General features: G+C 41.7%; 1 protein-coding gene across 1 annotated transcript; it reads left to right on the top strand.

Annotated features, from left to right (window-relative positions):
• Positions 1–597: 597 nt before the first annotated feature.
• Positions 598–19,777, top strand: st8sia1 (ST8 alpha-N-acetyl-neuraminide alpha-2,8-sialyltransferase 1). The gene is made up of 5 exons (XM_034133661.1): positions 598–1,537; positions 2,504–2,648; positions 9,889–9,998; positions 16,213–16,305; positions 17,861–19,777. Exons 1-5 carry the CDS (start codon positions 1,320–1,322, stop codon positions 18,330–18,332), a joined length of 1,038 nt encoding a protein of 345 aa, XP_033989552.1. The 5' UTR covers positions 598–1,319; the 3' UTR covers positions 18,333–19,777.
• The last annotated feature ends 311 nt before the right edge of the window (positions 19,778–20,088 follow it).

Here is a 20,088-nt window from a genome sequence, read left to right as displayed (position 1 = left end):
AGAATAACGTTATTAGCACATTTTACAACTTGAGGACCGAATGTTTTTAATAAGGGCTATGCAAATGTTCATACTGGGTAGTTTATTTAGTTTAAAAAAAATTATCCAACAATTTACAGACGTCTCTTTCCCAATGTTAATCAATGGGAAAAAGTCTTTCCGGGTACAGCGACTGATACGGAAGTGTAGTACCGCCGTTTGGCCACAACGAATATTTTCCTTAATGTCCGGCGCACTTCCTGGGGGCTTGGTTCAGTACTAAATGCGTTTTACCTTTACCCATGGATGCACAATAATTTATAAGAACGGATTATATGATTAAGTTATTATACATCCATGATGCTAACACATACCCTAGCCTTTTAGCATTGTATGCACTATTTCAAAATGGGGGGGGAGCCAGGGCTTGGCTCCCCCGAAGAGGGAGGGAGCTCCCCTGAAGGCCGACTTTGAGATTGATTGATTGATTGAAAAGTTTATTAACAGCTTGTATATTGGGTACAGTACAGTACAGCTCAGATAAATAGGGGGAGCCCAAAACAATCGTGCATATTTGTGTCACACAGATTATAAATGTTATTAGAAAATGCACTGTGCATTTTTGAATGACGCTTATATTAATGTTAGTGAATTAGCTCGACACAGTAAAAGAAAAGTCAGCTGGAGACATTTTCCACCAAGAATCGTGTTCTGTGTGCATGATTTTATTTTGAAGCCACGACTTCCGGTCTCACTAGTGCAGTCTCGGGGGAGTTGGACGCGCCTTCAGCAGCACAAGCAGCACTTTGTCTCGGCGGAGGGGGGTGTTGACAGGAGGAGACCGAGGGGGAGGTGAAGGTGGACTCAATTGGACTGGCCCGGTTCACTTTGCACCGCAGAGCCCGAAGCAGGACGCGGACAGCGGAGGCCAGAGAAGAGGAGCGGAGGGCGGGAGAAAAGGGAATCAACGTGAACCGGTACATCGGGGTACCCCTCTTTCGGATTGGGATACGGAGGGACACCGGGGCGGGGAGGAGGGGGCCCGCATGATTCTTCACAATCAGGCTGTGATGATGGTGGTGATGCACCGGGAGCAGAGCGGAGGATTCCTGCAGAGCCCGACACACTGCACCACAACCCCGCACCCGAGTGTGAGCTGCTGCAGGGTCAGGCGCTTCTGTTTCTCCCCATCTGAGCCCCACCAACAAAAACACGGATTTTCAGACACAAGCTTCACACAAACAACCGGGTAACAGACTACCAGATTCCATTCAGCCTTCACCGTGTCTGGGGCGGAGATTTTGAGAAAGGGGAAGCTTTACTGCACCGGTGTAAGGTGCATGCTCCGGTTGTTTTGCGCTAAGACAAGAGGGGGAAACATGTTGGTTCGATGCTACCGAGGCAAGCTGTCGGTGTGGGCCGCTCTGTGCGTGCTGGTGCTCTGCTGGTTCTACATCTTCCCCGTCTACAGACTCCCCCGCGATAAGGACATCGTGGAGGAGGTGCTGAGGCAGGGGGAGGCATGGCAGAAGAACCAGACGGGCATCGATCACTACAGGTTCGTACCAGGTCTCACATTTCTCTCCATGGTTTAAAGCAGATTCTACTAGGTCCCTGTGTTTTTAAAAAGAGAACAAGAAGGTCGGTAGAGATGTTCCTTTGTGTTTTTGATTTTGCATAGTAAAGGACACATAAAAGAATATTAAGCAGCAACATATCACCAGGGGTTCTTAGGAATAATTGAGTCTGTGACCTCCTTTCTTTCTATTTGGGGCCCCTGAACATATGGGCATGTCATTATGTTGACACTGTCCCACAAAAAAGTATTTTAGAATTGCTTAAAATGCTCAAATCAATAATAACAACTGTAATTATACCAAAAACACACAAACATTTTTTAAATCTGTCAAATGTTGTAAGAAATCTAACTGGAAAATAACAGTAATAGCCTACCTCAGGAGATACAAACATATCATCCAGACTCTTGATTTAGTACCACAGACTTACTTACAGCGATACTGTTTTATAAACTTGACGAACAGAGCATGTTATTCCCTCTGTGGGAATCATAGGTGGGAATACATCTTATTCCGCTGAGAATTGACAATTCTCCAATGGCAAAGCCGATTAGGTTAATCAGGGAAGGTGACACCTGCTGATGCTGTGCGTTTATAAGTAACAGGAAGGTTTTGTCCAGTGTTTTTTTTTTATTTGAACAACAACATAGTGTATAAGCTAAGACAGTCCCAAGTATTAAACATCCATTTAATGAGCCTTTTATTGATATTCTTGATAATAATCTAAAATATGTGATAACTTCATGTGATGTACAGGCCTTAACCTTACAAAAGAGTTCCTTGTCCTGTCATATTAACACACATCTTACTCAGTCTCCAGGCAAATAATTAAACAATTGTTATAGCCTGTCTTTCATCAGAATCCCAGCAGCCCTGTTGAATCAAATTTGTGTCACAGATCATTACATCATTACCGACTCATTATTCCCCACATCCTCTCTGTACAGGAAGCTGCTGACGGAGTGCTGCGAGCCGCGGAAGATGTTTGCGGTGACCAAGGAGAACTCGCCGATGGGCAAAGTCCTGTGGTACGATGGAGAGTTCTACCACTCGCGCACTGTCAACAATGAGACCTACCCCCTCTTTGTGCAGGTATGTAGTCTTCAGAAACACAAACGGCCCGTCCACACGGCGGTGTGCGTTGAAGCTTCAACGCTTCTGCCCATTCACTTTGAATGGCGTGACGTCACGCTTTGCCGAACTGCATTGTGGTTCCGTCGCTTCGCTTCAAAAGTTGAGCAATGTTCAACTTTTGAAGCTTCGACGGAAGCGTCAGCCAATCAAATGCCATTACAAGCTCTAGCCAATCAAACCGCGTGCTTGTGTGTCCGGGGCGGGAGATTCATGTGATTGGTTGTTGGTCGAGTTTCAGACACGCCCGCCGGCAAGCTTCAACGCACGCCGCCGTGTGGACGCTGCGTAAAGGAATAACAGGGTGCCACAAAACACATTCAGGCTGCAGGCAGGAAGCTGTGTTCTTGAAAAGCAAATAAGAACAGATTAAGTGATTTGATTATTCACACACTCGGCACAATACGACTGAGTGTGGGACTGTGGTTTTTAAAGGTCACCTATTATGCAACATCCACTTTTTCATGTCTTTTATACATCAACATGTGCCCCCTCTGTGTAAAGAGATTCTGAAAGTTTCAGGAAAAAAGATTCGCTCACTTTTTGTCCTGATCCATTTATATAAAAACCTGTCTGAAAATGAGCTGATCAGATTTTGGCCACTTTATGATGTCATAACTATTTTTTGGCTTGTGTTTTTTAGCCAATAACCAACCAAGGTAACCTATATTGATGAAAAACAGTATAATAGGGGACCTTTAACATGTTTTTTTGGTGATCCATAATGGGGGCGGGGGTGGAGGACTGACATTCTCAGAAGGAGAGAGGATTACTGGTTCGAAGCTCTGCCATGTGAGGGGAGTCAACAATAAAATGTGGAAGCTGGTTAGAGAAACAAACACAGCATCAGTTAAAAAGCAGAAATGAAAGATACTCAATCCATTTCAATTAATCACCATGATAAGCATCTAACACATCTTGTTTCTATAACGACCAGACATGATACAGCTGGAAAATTGCAGATAAGGCTAAATGTGAAGTGTTTTCTCTCCTGCTCTGTGTTCTCAAGAGGATATGTCCTGTGTTGTTTCCACTTCGGCCTAATCTAAGATGGAGAGATGTTTATGCATGGGTAAAACTGTAGCGGTGTGCAAAACTGGACCTTAAGTGTGTATTTCTGCTTGTATACAGATATTTTTTACAGGGCTATTTTTTACTGGGGCTGTGCAATTCATCGTATTTTAATCTCGATTACGATTTTGGCTTGCAACGATTATGAAAACAACGTAATCGAAAAAAAACGATTATTTTGCTGCATTCCCTTTCGCAATGATGCTCTCAATTTGTCTTGCGTTATACATCCTGCGTTATACATCCTGCGTTATACATCCTGCCCGTGCATGCGCTTTCACCCCTCCCTAAGCCCTCTCAGCCAGGTTGTGTTGTGACTTGCAGTCGGTTTAATAAATTCATATAAACCATAGACTGTATATCAGGGCTATTCAATTAGTTTGGAATGGGGGCCGGTTGATGAAAATGATCCAAAGCAAGGGGCCGGGAAAAAGATGGCTTGAAATATGAGCAATCATATTTAAGAGCTTCAGATACAGTAAATACTACAACAGCATAGTGGAGTGCATATATTGTGTTTAATTCAATCAAACAACATAGCCCCAAGGCCTTTATAGATCTAAATGGCAAGTTCAGAACTCAGTAGGCCTACATGTTTCATTTGATTTCATTTAGGTGAAATGATCTAATCATTCACGCAGAGATGCAATCAATGACAGGAGTTGTCACTACAGTATAGTAGGTGGGTTCGAAACCCGAGCCCGTCGAAGTTTTCAGGCATTGTCTACCCCTCTATCTCTCAATGTAACACCCTCTCTGGAATAAAGGCACTATGGCACAAAAAAAAAAAATCTTAAAAAAAACAATTGATGACTTTTTAACATTATACTCAAAGGGCCAGTAAATATCACCCCGGGGCCGGATTTGGCCCGCGGGCCGCCAATTGAATAGCCCTGCTGTATATATAAAATATAAACCTGTTACAAGGGAAGCTTTAATTGCCGTGTCTTTACTCTCCGGCAGTCGCGGCGCCAGGATTTCAATTGTGGGTGGGCCAATGTAATTTCGGCTGGGCCTGTTCAAATGTTTTCTCGCGATTTTTGTTAATAATCTAATAAAAATAGGCTATGCCTAGAATGACATTCGTGTTTACTGAGAGCATAGTCAATGTGTTTTCCAGTCCCTGTAACCATGGCGACTGAATGTATCTTCTCCGCCGGCCCTGCCTCTCTCTGTAAAATGCCGGCATATTTTACAAAACACACTGTCCTTGCTAATGCTATACTCCAAGAATGTGTACTTGTCATACCAGTGGGCAACTTTTGTCCGAAAAGTGTCTGAGGGTACTTTATGAGCTTTGGCTGTGTAGCTGCCGGGTCATCTATGGCTGAGAGGTCCGGCACTGGGATGCTATTTTCTGTTATCCTGCAACGGGTGCTATGTCCCGCAGAGGGACTGAGCTCAGCGGGGGCACAACATGCACTCTCGTCTCTCTGAGGCGGCACCTGCTGTGAGGATGATGAGTGTGGTGGTTCCGGTGGCGGCGACTCTGTTCTTACTCTTTAAAAAAAACCTGAACATCGATTGTTGTGACATCGTTAGTGAGCGCAGTATATTTTTGTGTCTTTCCAGTCCACTGTCCTCCTTCGTCTGCGCGTGGCCACGAGACGTTCTACGATGTGTTTGCTCCGGCGCTTCGACTATGAGTTCGGTCTGATTACGTTAATTAATGTTGCTTTTAATTTTATTATTTTTTGAAAGGGAAACACATGTTTGCTCTTATTTTATTATTTTATTATTAATTTTGATCAAAAATGTTGGAAACTATATTTTCGCCCAGTCATTTTTTATCAATGAATGGGTGGGCCCAGTGCCAGAGTGGGTGGGCCTAGGCCCAGAAGGCCCACCTATAATGCCGCGACTGCTCTCCGTTCTCTAGCGTTCAGTAAACTTTCACTAATCTCGTCAAGCCGGAGCCTCTTGGCTACTTCCGGTTTCCCGATCAGGGGTTACCAAAATAAGAGAACTGCGTGTAGCAGTATAATTAACCTGTTAAGCCCGAGAGACCCCGGTACCGGGGCACTGCCGCAACATCTTGCAGGAAACAGTGTCTGAGGGCATGTTCATTTAATAAACTATGAATGTTTTATATCCATGTAACGGGAAGAAACTCATCTAACTGATCTTTTTTTCTTTCTTTTTTTTTAAATAAAACCCACAATGCTAACACTGAGCCTCTGAATTAGCAACGAGCGAAAAATGCTAACACCTTACTGCACCGAAAATCACTCACAAAACCTTATTATTTATCTCTTCTCTACATCCATGACATCGTTTCACATCGTGAGGTGACACAGAATCGTTGGACACCCACATTATCACTGAATTATATGAAATGGCGACGTTATAAGCAAAAACGGACATCAAAACAGGTGACGCTAGGTAGCTAAAAATGCTAACATTTTTACCTTGGCTCTGTAGTCTCTCCAAAGTGGTCTTCAATGGCATTAAAACGATAAAAACGCTGCTGAAGTTAATCCATAGGTTAATCCAATGTGTCTGTGTCCCTTTGAAATGATTTCTGATAATCCATAAGCATTAAAACTGCTTTTCCGTTTCCAGATGTCAAAGCTAGAGATAGGTTCACTCTGATGGAAAATTACATGCGCGAAGCCCCCACCATTTCTCTTCACAATGAGTGTGTGTGGGGGACTCCCCCTTCGATTCTATTGGCTCTAACGGTCAGAAAGAGGTGTCAACCATCAAAATCGAGCAAGGGGGGCCAGAGATGGAAAATCCACCCAAATGACCCCAGAAGTGGTTTATTTTTGCTAAATCTCTCTAAAAAGGTCAAATGTCACTTGTTTTGCATCAATCTTGATACAGGGTACTTATTATATGTTGTACTTTGGATTCCTAAAGCTTTTAGTCTACCTTACCATCATCCAAGGGTGGTTTTCACTATAAGTAAAAAATAATTTTTGGACGGACACTATAATTTACCGTTTTTTACTATGTTCAATCTGAATTTTCTTTAAAATAAAAAACATCTATATTGATTCTGACTTTTCTACATCCAACTCACAGGTTTATCATTACTTTGAGAAAAAAGATTATTAATTTAACCCTTTTAGAAGGGAAGATATGGTCATTTGTTCTGGGAATGTCATTTTCGAGCCTGAGACCTGAAAAACAGGCTCAGGGCTTAACAGGTTAAACATTACAGGTTGTGAGTGACATTAGTTATCATATTTATATATGTTTAGTAGGTTGTGGAAGTGCTCTCCAAAATATTTGTTTATCTTCTTTATTGGTATTTATTATTTTGATATTATTTATTTAAATTTAGATATAAATGTATAATTAATTTTTTGTATTGGTTTTTCAGTTGAATTATACTTAAAGTTCAGGGTATTCATACTGTTCAAATTATAATTTTAATTTGTTTTAAAGTTCAATAAATGGATGTTTTCAAAGTCAATGAATAATCGTATTTAATAATCGTGATATCAATATTGACCAGTTATAATCGTGATTATGATTTTTGCCATAATCGCACAGCACTAATATTTACATGTCTTTACATGCTGTGTGTGGGTGTGCATGTGGATGTAGGGTGTTTGTGCCGGGAAACAGGACAGAATGAGAAGCTCATAATTACTGTTGCCGTGGTTTTTGTATCCAGGGGCAATACATCTCACTAATAAAGAAGATTGGATCCCCATTACTGATGCAGTTTAATATCCTGGTTGGTAAATGCGATGAATTTGTGACCCTAATTTGCAAGCGAGAGCCGGGCATGTTCATTCATGAGGGGTGGGGGGAGTTGAGGGCCAATAAATAAAGAAATGAGAATATGAAGCAAGAGTGGCCGGGCTGAACCACAGTGAGCACAGGAGGTTTTAAATCAAAAGTTGTTTTATTGCTGGTATGTGTTTATAAGTGAAATACACAGTTGTATCTCAATTAGATCTTACATGTTCAATTAAATGTAAAGGGGAAGAAAAGGAACACATTTATCACCAATTTGCATTTTTGTAAATGTTGTCCCTAACACAAGAACATATTTAACTCTTACTGTATTCGACCCCTCCATTTTAAGTTGAGCAATAGGATTTTTTACATTTAAAAAAACTGCATCAATGTGTCTTCCCAGAACCATTGTCCTTATTAACAAAGTGTATTTTTGTAGTGATAGAATCAATGATTCTAATACCTGAACTTATTCGTGTTGCAGCCACCCTATTTATTGGGATATGGATGAACCAACCCTTTAGAATCTAATATAAAAATCCATTCATGGCATTATATCCATGACATCACTTGTCTTCCTTGAGTGATGTTAATCTTTACATTTTATGGTCTTTTTATGGTACATCTATAACTGACACAAGGATGTAGCTGGTGGTTTTCTTTCTGTGTCAGACTCCGCTCTCTCACCTTGCCTCAGGTCAGGTGCATGTGTGGTGTTTCTCGGAAGGAAAGTAACTATTAGTTAGGCAGGAAGCACAAGCTCACACACACACACACACACACACACACACACACACACACACACACACACACACACACACACACACATATTCTCAGCCCTCTCAACTACCAGTGCTGTAATTGCGGGTTTGAACACAGACAACCAGCCACACTTCACCAAGCTGGCAGCAGCTCCAGTATCTGGGCATCTGCCAGGGAATGTGCCAATTAAGGCTTTGACAGTTAAATACTGGTTATTCAAATGGCTCAAACAGAGCGTCCATACACAGAGTTCACTATACAGTAGATTATCTATTCGTATCTCTACAGCATCCTAAAAGTTTCTGATGAATTATTCCTTAATATCATGATAACACATTTGCAAGCTCGTGAATGATCCTCTTATCTGTGGGAAGTCAAACAGTATCTGGTTCCAGTTTTGTTTGGAATATTTTTCCCTTGTTGGTGACACAAAACAAGAATTGTGATTGCATTGTCCTCTGACTCACCCCCCCTGTCACGGTCTAAAAGAGACCCCGAGGCGCGGAGGGTTGTGTGTGTGCGTTTATGTGTGTGTGTATTCTCAAGTGTGTGCACTCCGAGGGCAATAATGAGCACAATTGTTTCCGCCGTCCCTCTTAATCCATGCCTTTGACTTTAATACAGCCATGTCAAAGAGAAGGGACAGTTTTGGCCCTTGCCTCGTGGAGCTTGGTATTTCAGCGTTCTCAGGAACAGTTTTAATACAAATCTATCCAAGGCTTTCATTTAGATGATGATAGGGCTGCTGTGATTTCCACCCCCGGAGTTACTTCTGCAGTGGCTAGGGTGTAGAGCGTGGAGAGATGGTGGAGCTCTACTGTATACAGAAAATACAAATTGATTAAAACAATATATATTCACATTTGTAACAACAGCTCAAGATATTTAGCTAAAATCAATGGAAAAATTGTTACAATAACTATCTTTAAAATGAATCAACAGTTCCAAATAGCATTGACGGATTACTTTTATTGCAAATATTGTAAAAATATCAACTTTGTTCACATTTAAAATATGGTATGAAGGGGTTCTTGAGTTCATCTGAGGGCTTTGTGGGTACTTTTAAAAACACTGTGATGACCAGGCACAAACACTATGCAGAGACAAAAGAAAATACATTTACCAGAACACAAATTTGATTAAAATGGAAGAGTAGGAGCAGAGATTATATAATCATATTTTGTTTTTTCGTCTTTGACATTTGTTTTCCCTGAGAAATAATGTGGGTACATTCAATTCAAAGATCACATTAACATGTTATAGTTATTGGCCTGATGCACTTTGCAGTTCCAGTACGTTTTCTGTTTACAGGCATTAGAAAAAAAGTGTTTGCTAGGTATTTAATCCTTGTATTTTGCTGATTCATCTATGTTCGTTTAAGATTTTTGATTCAATAATTCTATGTATAATATAGACTTTGCTCTTGACGCAAAAGCCATGACAGAACCTGATTTATGAAGTTGTATGACCTCTACTTGTCCACTTCCTCACTCATATATCCAGGCTTGTTTGTCCTTCAGCACTTTAGTCTCTTAAGGAAAATTAGAAGGTCCTTTTCTTTCCTGAACACAAGGTCACTCATGCACCTGCCTCCATTTCGGTTTCTAGGTTGAGTGAAAATGAATATCTGTTTCTTTGTGTGTGCTAACAAAGCTGCATGTTTCCCTCTACGCAGGAAAACCCCCTGCAGCTGCCCCTGAAGAAGTGTGCCGTGGTGGGCAATGGCGGCATTCTCCGGAACAGCAAATGTGGACGAGACATTGACCAGGCCGACTTCGTCCTGCGGTGAGAGACCAGGGGACTCAAAGGGGCTGGTAGTGCATGAGTCTGCATTGTATATAATAATAATAATAATAATAATAATAATAATAATAATAATAATAATAATAGTAATAATAAAGCTTTATTTATATAGCACTTTTCATACAACACATGCTTTACAAAATGACACATCACAAGTTAAAAATAGACAACAAGAAATTCCCCTCAGATTATTTGTTAAGAACTTTACAGGTACATGCAGCAAATTATAACATTTGATCAGGTTAATAGACACAAGGAGGTAAAATGTATGATAATAAAAATAAAATAAATAATGGTTTCTCTGACAGATAAGACACAAGACAACTGAATCGATGCAACAATATAAAATATAAAACCCCATAAAACAAAGTGAACATGTAGGTACAACAGAAATAAAATTTTAAAAATAATAGTAATAAAAATGCCATAATTCTAATAAAGGTTAAACGATTAAGAAATAAAAAAGACCATTGTAAAAATAAATATTGCTATTGAAGCATGTTAGATCAATAAAATAAGATAATAACCTTTAAGACCTATAAAATAAATAAAATAATATAAAGGTAGGTAAATAATAAAGACTAAAAGAACATTTAAAGTGGGGGGTTGCTAATAAAAAGCAAATCTAAAAAGATTAGTCCTCATTGGTGAAACGATATGACTGCTTCACTGCTCAAATGTGAGTGTGCCGTGCCCATGAGAGCAGACAAACACCATCAGCCCAGGGTGATAATGAAAGCTGGTGCCGACTGTAACCGAGAGAGAAAGGCCTGGAAAGAAAAATAGGACACAGCAAAGGGAGGAGGAAAAGGAGGTTAGACGTGAGTAAGCAGAAAAATAGGGACAGACTGAGATGAGGGAGGAAGAGGAGAGGCAGCAGAGAGACATAAAGCAGAACAGATCCATCAGGAGAGCACTCATTGAAAACTAGATGCTGGAAGAAATAAATGTGGGCGGATTGGGACATTACACACAAACAAGTGATCAAAGAAAATTGATATGGGTTCTGATTAAGGAAGAAATCCCCTCTGATGGAGCTGGTATTCCTTCTGAGGACGTGACAACTGATCCAGACTGTTGAAGCAGAACGGATTAAAGAGAGAGCTAATGTTTTGAAATGTAGACCTTGAGCGTAAGGAAAAAGTGCATGACGTCGTGCGGATTCCAGCTCAAACAGAAGACCCTTTAAGAGCACCGGAAAATAAATCCGATTGATACACATCCTCATGGGTGATCCTGTAAAAAGATTGAAATCGATAGATCAGATATTGCATTTTGAACAGGATGTCTCTAAACCCTAGCACTACAGGGATCATCTGATAATGGGTTTTTATATCAATCAATGAATTTGAAGGGTGCTTAAACCTGTCGATTCAAAATATAGTTGCATAGAAATGTCTGCATGCACAAGATGCAAAATATATGCAGTAATATTCAAATGGGCAGCTTTGACTGCACCTAGTATGTCGGTCACATTGCATAGCCGATCTGATTCCAAATAACACCTGTGTACAACTGCTCAATGAGACCTTGTGATCTTCACTGGTCAAACTGACAGTGCTTGTTCAATTCCAAATAAAAAATGTGGTATTCAAAACAAATTCACAGTTGCGTGAAATTTAAGAAAAGGTTTCCTCGAAACTGTCACGTTCTTCTCAGCAAAGCGCAGGAAGAGGTTGAACGCTGCAAGAAAAGACCTGAACACATGTTGCAATCCAGAGTAGCTTCAGGGCTTCAACCAAGCCTTACACGCCATGTAGTGTCTGTTCTTATGCACATATTAAGCACTTTTAATTATCTTGCTGCTTTTCCCCAGATAATTATCCCTGACCTGCTTGGGAAGCCTTTTTTTCATTGTTTTTTAGGACATATCCCTTGATGTAAACATGTGAAGGTTTACAGTAAACAGCCTCTTGTATTGCCAGTTTGGATGTGGTGATATTGTTGCAAAACATCAAGACACTGCATATAATACTATACACTATACACTATAAACTATAAGATATGTCTTCATATGTAGGGTTGGGAACCGAAACTCGGTTCCAGATGAGAACCGATAAGAAAATGCCGGGTACCGGGTGCCCATACAAAATACACAATTTCGGTTCTGCTTAACAATTCCTAAACGCGGTAGACCCTGTATTCCACCGGGTCCGTCTGCGCCGCGGGTCCGTCTGCGCCGCGGGTCCGTCTGCGCCGCGGGCAGACTGGCCATCTGTGTGTTCTGGAGAATCACAGAACGGCCGGTCGTCAGCGGGCCGTTGACGACCAGCTCGGTTCGCTGATGGCCGGCACCGCCCTTAATTTTTTTAAACGGCATCATGTAGCCTAAGTTGCGCTGACAGGCGACAGAGATCCACAGTTGCCCCGCAGCGGGGCTCCCCCCGCCCCCCCGTAGACAGTTCACGAGCTCAGTCACTTCATAACACCAAAAATGGATCGCGGTAAACGCTCTAAAGTGAGAAAAAAAAAAAAGTAAACACTAAAAAATAAAAAGACAAGGCACAGTGTAATGCCTGTTAATAGCTTGCCACAGGCATAGCTCAGTTAAAATAAAGCACAGCTATTGTGCAATACATTTGTATTGCATGTATATTTTTTATTTGTAAAAATGTCAGTTAAAGCTTAAAGGGGACCTATCATGCAAAATGCACTTTTGTATGTCTTTTATACATGAATATGTGTCCCCGGTGTTCCAGGGAACTCACCAAGTGTCAGAAAACACAACCCTCTCTATTTTCCTCCATACCCAAATCTCTAAAAAAGGGGCTGCAACGGATCTGATACAGACTGATCCAGATTTGAACACTGTCCTGACGTCAGGACGGTGGCGCTACGGCTATTGGGCCAACTCTCCACCTATCAGGGGAATGTGGGGTTGGGCCACAGCCGGCCATTGCCACTCGAAAGCGCTGGAGACGCTGTAGTACATATGCCAGGCCTGTAAGTGGCGCTGTAGTCTGCCACAAAAGCAGCGAAGAAGACTTCCCGCCCATAGTTACCATGGTTACCCTTCTGTTTATTCTCCGCTGTGGCTTTTTTTCTCCCTCCCCGAGGCAAGCGTTTGCTCCCGCTGCTTTAATTCAATGCAATCCCTCCCCGTCGAGGCAAGCACTGTAATTCTCTCCGGTTAGTCCACCAGCAGATGACAAACACCCACCTCTCCGCCTCTTCCAAGGAACGAGGGGACCGTGCGGCAGAGTTTCAGTTAGGTTTTCTTTCGCCGGTCAAGATGTCCGTTAAAGTTTAAATCTTCCGGACAAAATTAGAAAAGTGCCGGTCAAAGGTCTTCTTTGTTATTTATTGAGCTTTAAAACAAATGAATAATGACTCTATATAATCATATAAGAATAAAACACGGAGGACGGACATCTCTTTTTCTCCCCCTCTTCTGACTTGATCAGAGCACACGCTCCCCTCTCCTGCAGGGGGGCGTGGTCAGCTGCAGCTCACATAATCAGCCCCCTGCAAAAACAGGGCTGGAGAACAGCAAATAGAGCGAAATGAGGCATGGCTAAAATGCATGATCTGTTTGGTATTTTGAAAACAGAAACGTATAAATATACCTTATATAGGTATGGCCCTACAATATATCATTTAAATATAGCATGATAGGTCCACTTTAAAAGAATAAAGATATTTTTGTTATCTAAACGTTTGACCTCTTTCTTTTACAATTTTGGAATCGATAAGCAGAACCGGAATCGGAATCGATACATTTCAAACGATACCCATCCCTAATCATATGTTATAACTGAAAAAACACCCCACCTCCATACTCTTTGTTCCATAACCAAACTGTCAGTACATCAGAGGAAGTGATGTGATTGGTCGTGATTGCAACCAGCCCCCCAACAAACCCCTTCTCTGAGTATGTGTCTCTGTGTTACAAAGTATGAGTGGGTTTGTCCTAAAATAGACAGTGGAATGTATGTCCTGCAATTTCCCGGAAGAAATTGCTTTGTTGAGATAACAGAAATATATTTACAATATACCCAATGTAATGTAAGTACCAACCCATCTATGAACACAACAGTCTATTTGGGGCTTAAATATGTGATACATTGAGTCTGAAATGGACTGTTGGAATAAAATATTGTATAGCAGCAAGTCCACATCTTGTAAAATATAAATGTAATACATCATTACCTCATTACTCGGCTGTATTGGCTCAGACAACCAGATTTAACAGACTGTAGAAATGAAACTGGATAAGAAACAGAACAGTAAAAGATAGCACAACTGTTACTGAGATAATCTAAACTTAAAGTGGACCTATCATGCTATATTTAAATGTTATATTGTAGGGCCATACCTAAGGTATATTTATACATTTCTGTTTTCAAAATACCAAACAGATCATGCATTTTAGCCATGCCTCATTTCGCTCTATGTGCTGTTTGCTGTCTACTGGGCTGATTCTATGAGCTGCAGCTGACCACGCAGGAGAGGGTAGCCGTGCTCTGATCAAGTCAAGAGGGGGAGAAAAAAAGATCTCCGTCCTCCGTGTTTTATTATATTGTTATAGACCTATAGAGTCGTTATTCATTTGTTTTAAAGCTCAATAAATAACAAAGAAGACCTTTGACCGGCACTTTTCTAATTTTGTCCGGAAGATTTAAACTTTAACGGACATCTTGACCGGCGAAAGAAACTGAAACTGAAACTCTGCCGCACGGTCCCCTCGTTCCTTGGAAGAGGCGGAGAGGTGGGTGTTTGTCATCTGCTGGTGGACTAACCGGAGAGAATTACAGTGCTTGCCTCGACGGGGAGGGATTGCATTGAATTAAAGCAGCGGGAGCAAACGCTTGCCTCGGGGAGGGAGAAAGAAAGCCACAGCGGAGAATAAACAGAAGGGTAACCATGGTAACTATGGGCGGGAAGTCTTCTTCGCTGCTTTTGTGGCAGACTACAGCGCCACTTACAGGCCTGGCATATGTACTACAGCGTCTCCAGCGCTTTCGAGCGGCAATGGCCGGCCGTGGCCCAACCCCACATTCCCCTGATTGGTGGAGTTGGCCCAATAGCCGTAGCGCCACTTCTGTGACGTCATAGAAGTGTTCAAATCTGGATCAGTCTGTATCAGATCCGTTGCAGCCCCTTTTTTAGAGATTTGGGTATGGAGGAAAATAGAGAGGGTTGTGTTTTCTGACACTTGGTGAGTTCCCTGGAACACCGGGGACACATATTCATGTAAAAAGACGTACAAAAGTGCATTTTGCATGATAGGTCCCCTTTAAGCAAAGCAGGGCAGATAAACCCAGATAGAGGAAACACTACGGCAAGGACACAATGGATATGTTCATCATTCTTAAAAGTATCCTTTCCAGCTGTCCTTCATTTCCTCCATCTGCTGATATAAACAGCTCTGATGTGATAAACAGCAGGCGGTCATTATTCCATTATTTTCAAATACTCTGCTAAACACATCTTGCAAACACAAAATGAACTTTAGTTAGTCCTTGTGGATTTATATTCACATTGTTACCGCAGCTGTTTCTTGGTGAAAGGGAACGTGAAAGGGAACGTTATATTCGGTGTTAAATATGGGACATTGTCACTCCAGTTAATTAAGATTGAAGCCATTCTGCAGGCGTTGTTGTTTAACCACTTCTAAGCAATGTCAGTCCACTTTAGAGTTTAGAATAAAATCTTTTTAAGAAAGAAATTATTTCAGTCTTAAGTCATCATTTCCCAATTACCTTAAACTGAATATATTAGATTTTTGGGCAAAACAAGACATTTTGGGGGTTGTGGGATACGCTGCTTGACATATTGCACTATTTTTCTACTATTTTATATTTCTATAATAGATTTTATTTATAAGATTAATCAAGAAAAAAATCTACAGATTGCCAAATACTTACAGCACGAGGCCACATCTAATGTCTCTTTAGCTGTTCTCGCTTTTAGTTTAATGATTAGCTCCCATTACTTTAACCTCTTAAAGTATCTTTGACCTGCTGTAAACACACACACACACACACACACACACACACACACACACACACACACACACACACACACACACACACACTACTATGGAAACTGTCTGTCTGATAGCGTAATCAGATCAGATAATCACGGAAATGACCTCGAGGAATCCTTTAATTGTTTATTCTGTCAGTGCATTTTGTACGTGGAGTGTGTATAAAAATAAAATGAATAATAAACTGGGTGTGTTTTGTTCACTCAGGTGCAACCTTCCGCCGCTTTCAAAGGATTATGTGGAGGATGTGGGAACCAAAACGCACATGGTCACTGCCAACCCCAGCATTGTAGAGAAGAGGTGATCATAAAAACATTGTCCTCTCAGTAAAACATTCATCACTTATCATACAGAACAAAGTGCATGCATGGTTTGAGCAAGCATGGCTGAGGGTGATGTCAGCGTATATTGTGAGCTATTGGTTATGGTTTACAGTAATTCAAACTTTATGTGGCGCTAGTCTACAAATAGTTATCAGGAAGGCATGACATTCAAATATGCATTAAGCAAAGCGAGTGTTCAAAGTGCTCCAAATGTGAGAATGAAGAAAGGCATTATGAAATACAAACATGATTAGGGTTTAAAGAATCAAATAAACTAAATTGACTGAGGCATATGAGTTAACCCTGAACTGTAAAACTGAAACTCATGCAGCGCTGAATATAGTGGGTACGAGCCCACCACCCATTGTGCTGCAGTACGGACAACAGGAAGTTCATTTCCTCTGTAGACAGGCAGAGAGGGAGCAGCAGATGAGTAAACCAGGTCATGGGTGACTTAACGTTTAGTGTCAAAGTGTCAAAATTACAGAGAACTTAACTGCTTCGACAACTTTGATGGCATTTTCAGAATGGACTTTTTTGCACTAAAACAAAGGGAACCATTTGGAGTTTGTATTGGTTATTATGCTACGATTTTACTGTCCGCCCACTTCAGATCAGATGTGGCTGTATGTGGCCCCTGAACTGAAATGACCCCCCTCTTCCTCTAGCAAGTAGGCCATCACCAGAATGAGGTTAAAACCAGGAAAACCTACTTTGGATGACATTGTTTATGATATTTTTAAGATGGAAAGGATAACCCTTGCTTTGAGACTGCAACAGGGAATCTTTTTGACGAGATGGGAAACATTGATAATATATGTTACACCAATACGACCATCATTTGTCTAGTAGGGATTTGTATGTCTTATATTTGTATTTTTTTCTATGCCCCCTTGTTTGAATAGGCTGCAGGTATACCCCCATAACCTTGTTTATGTTCATACTGTATGTTATATAGCATGATTGAAGAGCCTGCCTCTGTATTATCCACAAATATGTATGTTTTCAATTTGTTATTTTATTGATTTTTTCAATAAAGGTACATGAAACAACAAACAATCAGGTTATTAATACAAGACTGGCCCAGTAAAAATGCAAAGTTAAATGAGGCAAAGGACAACACGCAGACAACAAATCACAAAGCATGACATGTTACAATGACTGTATAATACACAGGGAAACAATTATAAACTGACCATTTCAAATCCAGCATTCTTCCAAAGATATTGTCCAGTGTTCATTTAGATAGCTCCAAACAATATTTAACACCGAGAGATTCCAGGGGTTTACTCCACCGTTTTGCAGGAAAAGATTAGACTTCCCATCCAGACATTGTTTTATTTGTTCCCGACTCATTACCTCTGAGATCAGTGTTTTCCACATGGAGATAAATATGTATGTTTGATTTGTGATTTCACTGTAAACTACAGAAGGCTTACAGAGAATAGTGTATTGTCTATGATTGTGAAAAGCTGAATACAAAAATAATTTCAAAAAAAGTCTAACTCTTCCTCTGTATCACTCTGTCTCAGGTTTCAGAACCTCCTGTGGTCCAGGAAAGCGTTCGTGGACAGTATGAAGGTGTACGGCTCCAGCTACATCTACATGCCAGCATTCTCCATGAAGCCCGGCACCGACCCCTCGCTGCGGGCCTACTACGCCCTGGCCGACACCTCCTCCAACCTCACCATGCTCTTTGCAAACCCAGAATTCCTGCGCTCGGTGGGTCAATTCTGGAAAGGGCGCGGGGTGCATGCCAAACGGCTCTCCACGGGGCTGTTCCTGGTCTCGCTGGCCCTGGGGCTGTGCGAGGAGGTGACGGCCTACGGGTTCTGGCCCTTCTCCGTGGGCCTGGACGAGCAGCCGGTCAGCCACCACTACTACGACAACATCCTGCCCTATAAGTGGTTCCACGCCATGCCCGAAGAGTTTGTCCAGCTCTGGCAGCTGCACAAAAGCGGCACGTTGCGCATGAGAGTGGGATGCTGCCCCCCTCAGGAATGAGGGAGTTAGAGCTTCCTGATGGAGCGATAGCGGTCATTCAGTGGGCTACAGGAAGCAGAGGAGGATTGTAAAGCGGCAGGAAGTTAGTGCGCATATTTCCTCAGAGGAACCTCGGCACTCTTTTCACACACACTCCTGCTGCCCCCCACCAGAGCTAATCCCTAATTATCATAACAAAGTCCCCCACCCAAACCAGCAGCATCGGGGCACACATGCAGCCAAAAGCACACATTCACAAAAACATGCCATATCTCCTCTCAATTCAGAAATTGTGTGTGTTTATGGTATGTTGTGGAAAGCCTCAGCTGGTAAGGTGTGGGGTTAGATGGGTGGGGGATGTTTTAGGTTTTTTTTTTGTGCTGACTACTGTATCTGAATGACATATGGGGCAGCTGGACCAAACCCCCCCTCTGGGTCTTTTCAAACAGAGACAGAAGGAGCTGAGGACCAGGGGGGATAATAAAAGGCACTGAAAGACAGGCGAAATGCGAACAAGGGAGAGATAATGGAATCCGGGTACCTAGTAGAATAGGACTGCAATGTAATGGAGGAGGGAAAAAAGGACTGGCAGGGGGGAGAAAAGAGTGAAAGCTGGCTGGTATGTGCATGAAAGGATTTTTCTCTCCCTGCTTTACTTCAACCAAGCGCTTCATTGGCATTTTCTGGTGCCAAATAGAGCGTCAGTTCAGGAGCCATTCGAAATGGAGTCTTAAGTGATATACATCCCAGAATGTTTAGCCAAGTTGCATTTGAACACTTCACTGGAAAGGGACATCGAGTAAACCATTTATTGTTTTTGCCAAATTGTGATTGTTGGGATTAATGTGAATTGTGCTTTTTTCCCGGTTCCTCAGTGGCCAGGAGAGAAGAGAGAATCGACATATGTAATAAGACATGCTTTGCAAACTAACCTCACACATAGGTACCTCACCTGGAAGCGGACATCCTCACTGACTTTATGGTACAATTCACTCTCAAGAAGGCTCCTTGGTTTAAGGAAAATCTGAGTCATCTTGGAATCTGTTCTATACTTGCCAAGGGAACAGAGCTCTCTTTGATGCCCACTCTGACACTGTCCTTGTTCTCTCAAATGGAGAGACACTGATATAAAGAGAGGTCGTGACAGAAAAAGACTCTATGACTCAATGTCACAAAGTGGCATTTAAGTGGCTGACTTGTTCGTGCGGTTATTATCATTTTTGCATCCGGGTGCAGGAAGAACTGAGCCTCTGTCCTGTGCATCTTTTATAATTGTGATTTGTATTTGTTTGTGCACAAGGGAAAAACAACTCGCTGATGTAGAAGCTAACACTACGAACACAACCGTTGTTGTTTTTTGTACTTGCAGGCCTTGCAGTTAGAAAACGTGATTTGAAATGTTTTTTTTGTTTTTTTTTTAAATGTCCTTTAACACTAGAACCGCCAGAGATTTTTTATACCTAAAACCGCCACCTGGGTCAAATTGACCCGCTATTAGAATGCATTGATTTTCAAGGTAAAATATTCTTTTATTGAACAGAGAGTTTTGATCGCACAGGGATGAAACGTATAATATAATCTGTGGACTCGCAGGGCTCGACATTATAAATGGCCCGCTGGCCCGGAAGCATTATTTAGACACCGCGGCCAGCATAACGTACTTTCAACTCGCCCCACAGCTGTTTGCTGCGGAGCTCAGCGCGAGCAGTCTCCCGTGAGCGGGAGCGCACTCCTTCACTACAGACTGTCTCTATCTCTCTCTCTCTCTCTCTCTCTA

Source organism: Trematomus bernacchii, unplaced genomic scaffold, assembly GCF_902827165.1.
Source record: "Trematomus bernacchii unplaced genomic scaffold, fTreBer1.1, whole genome shotgun sequence".
NCBI lineage: Eukaryota > Metazoa > Chordata > Actinopteri > Perciformes > Nototheniidae > Trematomus > Trematomus bernacchii.
Note: the sequence above shows the minus strand (reverse complement) of the source record. Positions and strands in the feature narration are given on the sequence as shown.

Bases quoted from the DNA above. Each gene is read 5' to 3' on its own strand.
- st8sia1 (XM_034133661.1), top strand. From the start codon at position 1,320: ATGCTCCGGTTGTTTTGCGCTAAGACAAGAGGGGGAAACATGTTGGTT. The intron at 9,999-16,212 runs GTGAGAGACCAG...TTGTTCACTCAG, and splicing joins CAGGCCGACTTCGTCCTGCG to GTGCAACCTTCCGCCGCTTT. The intron at 16,306-17,860 runs GTGATCATAAAA...ACTCTGTCTCAG, and splicing joins CCCAGCATTGTAGAGAAGAG to GTTTCAGAACCTCCTGTGGT.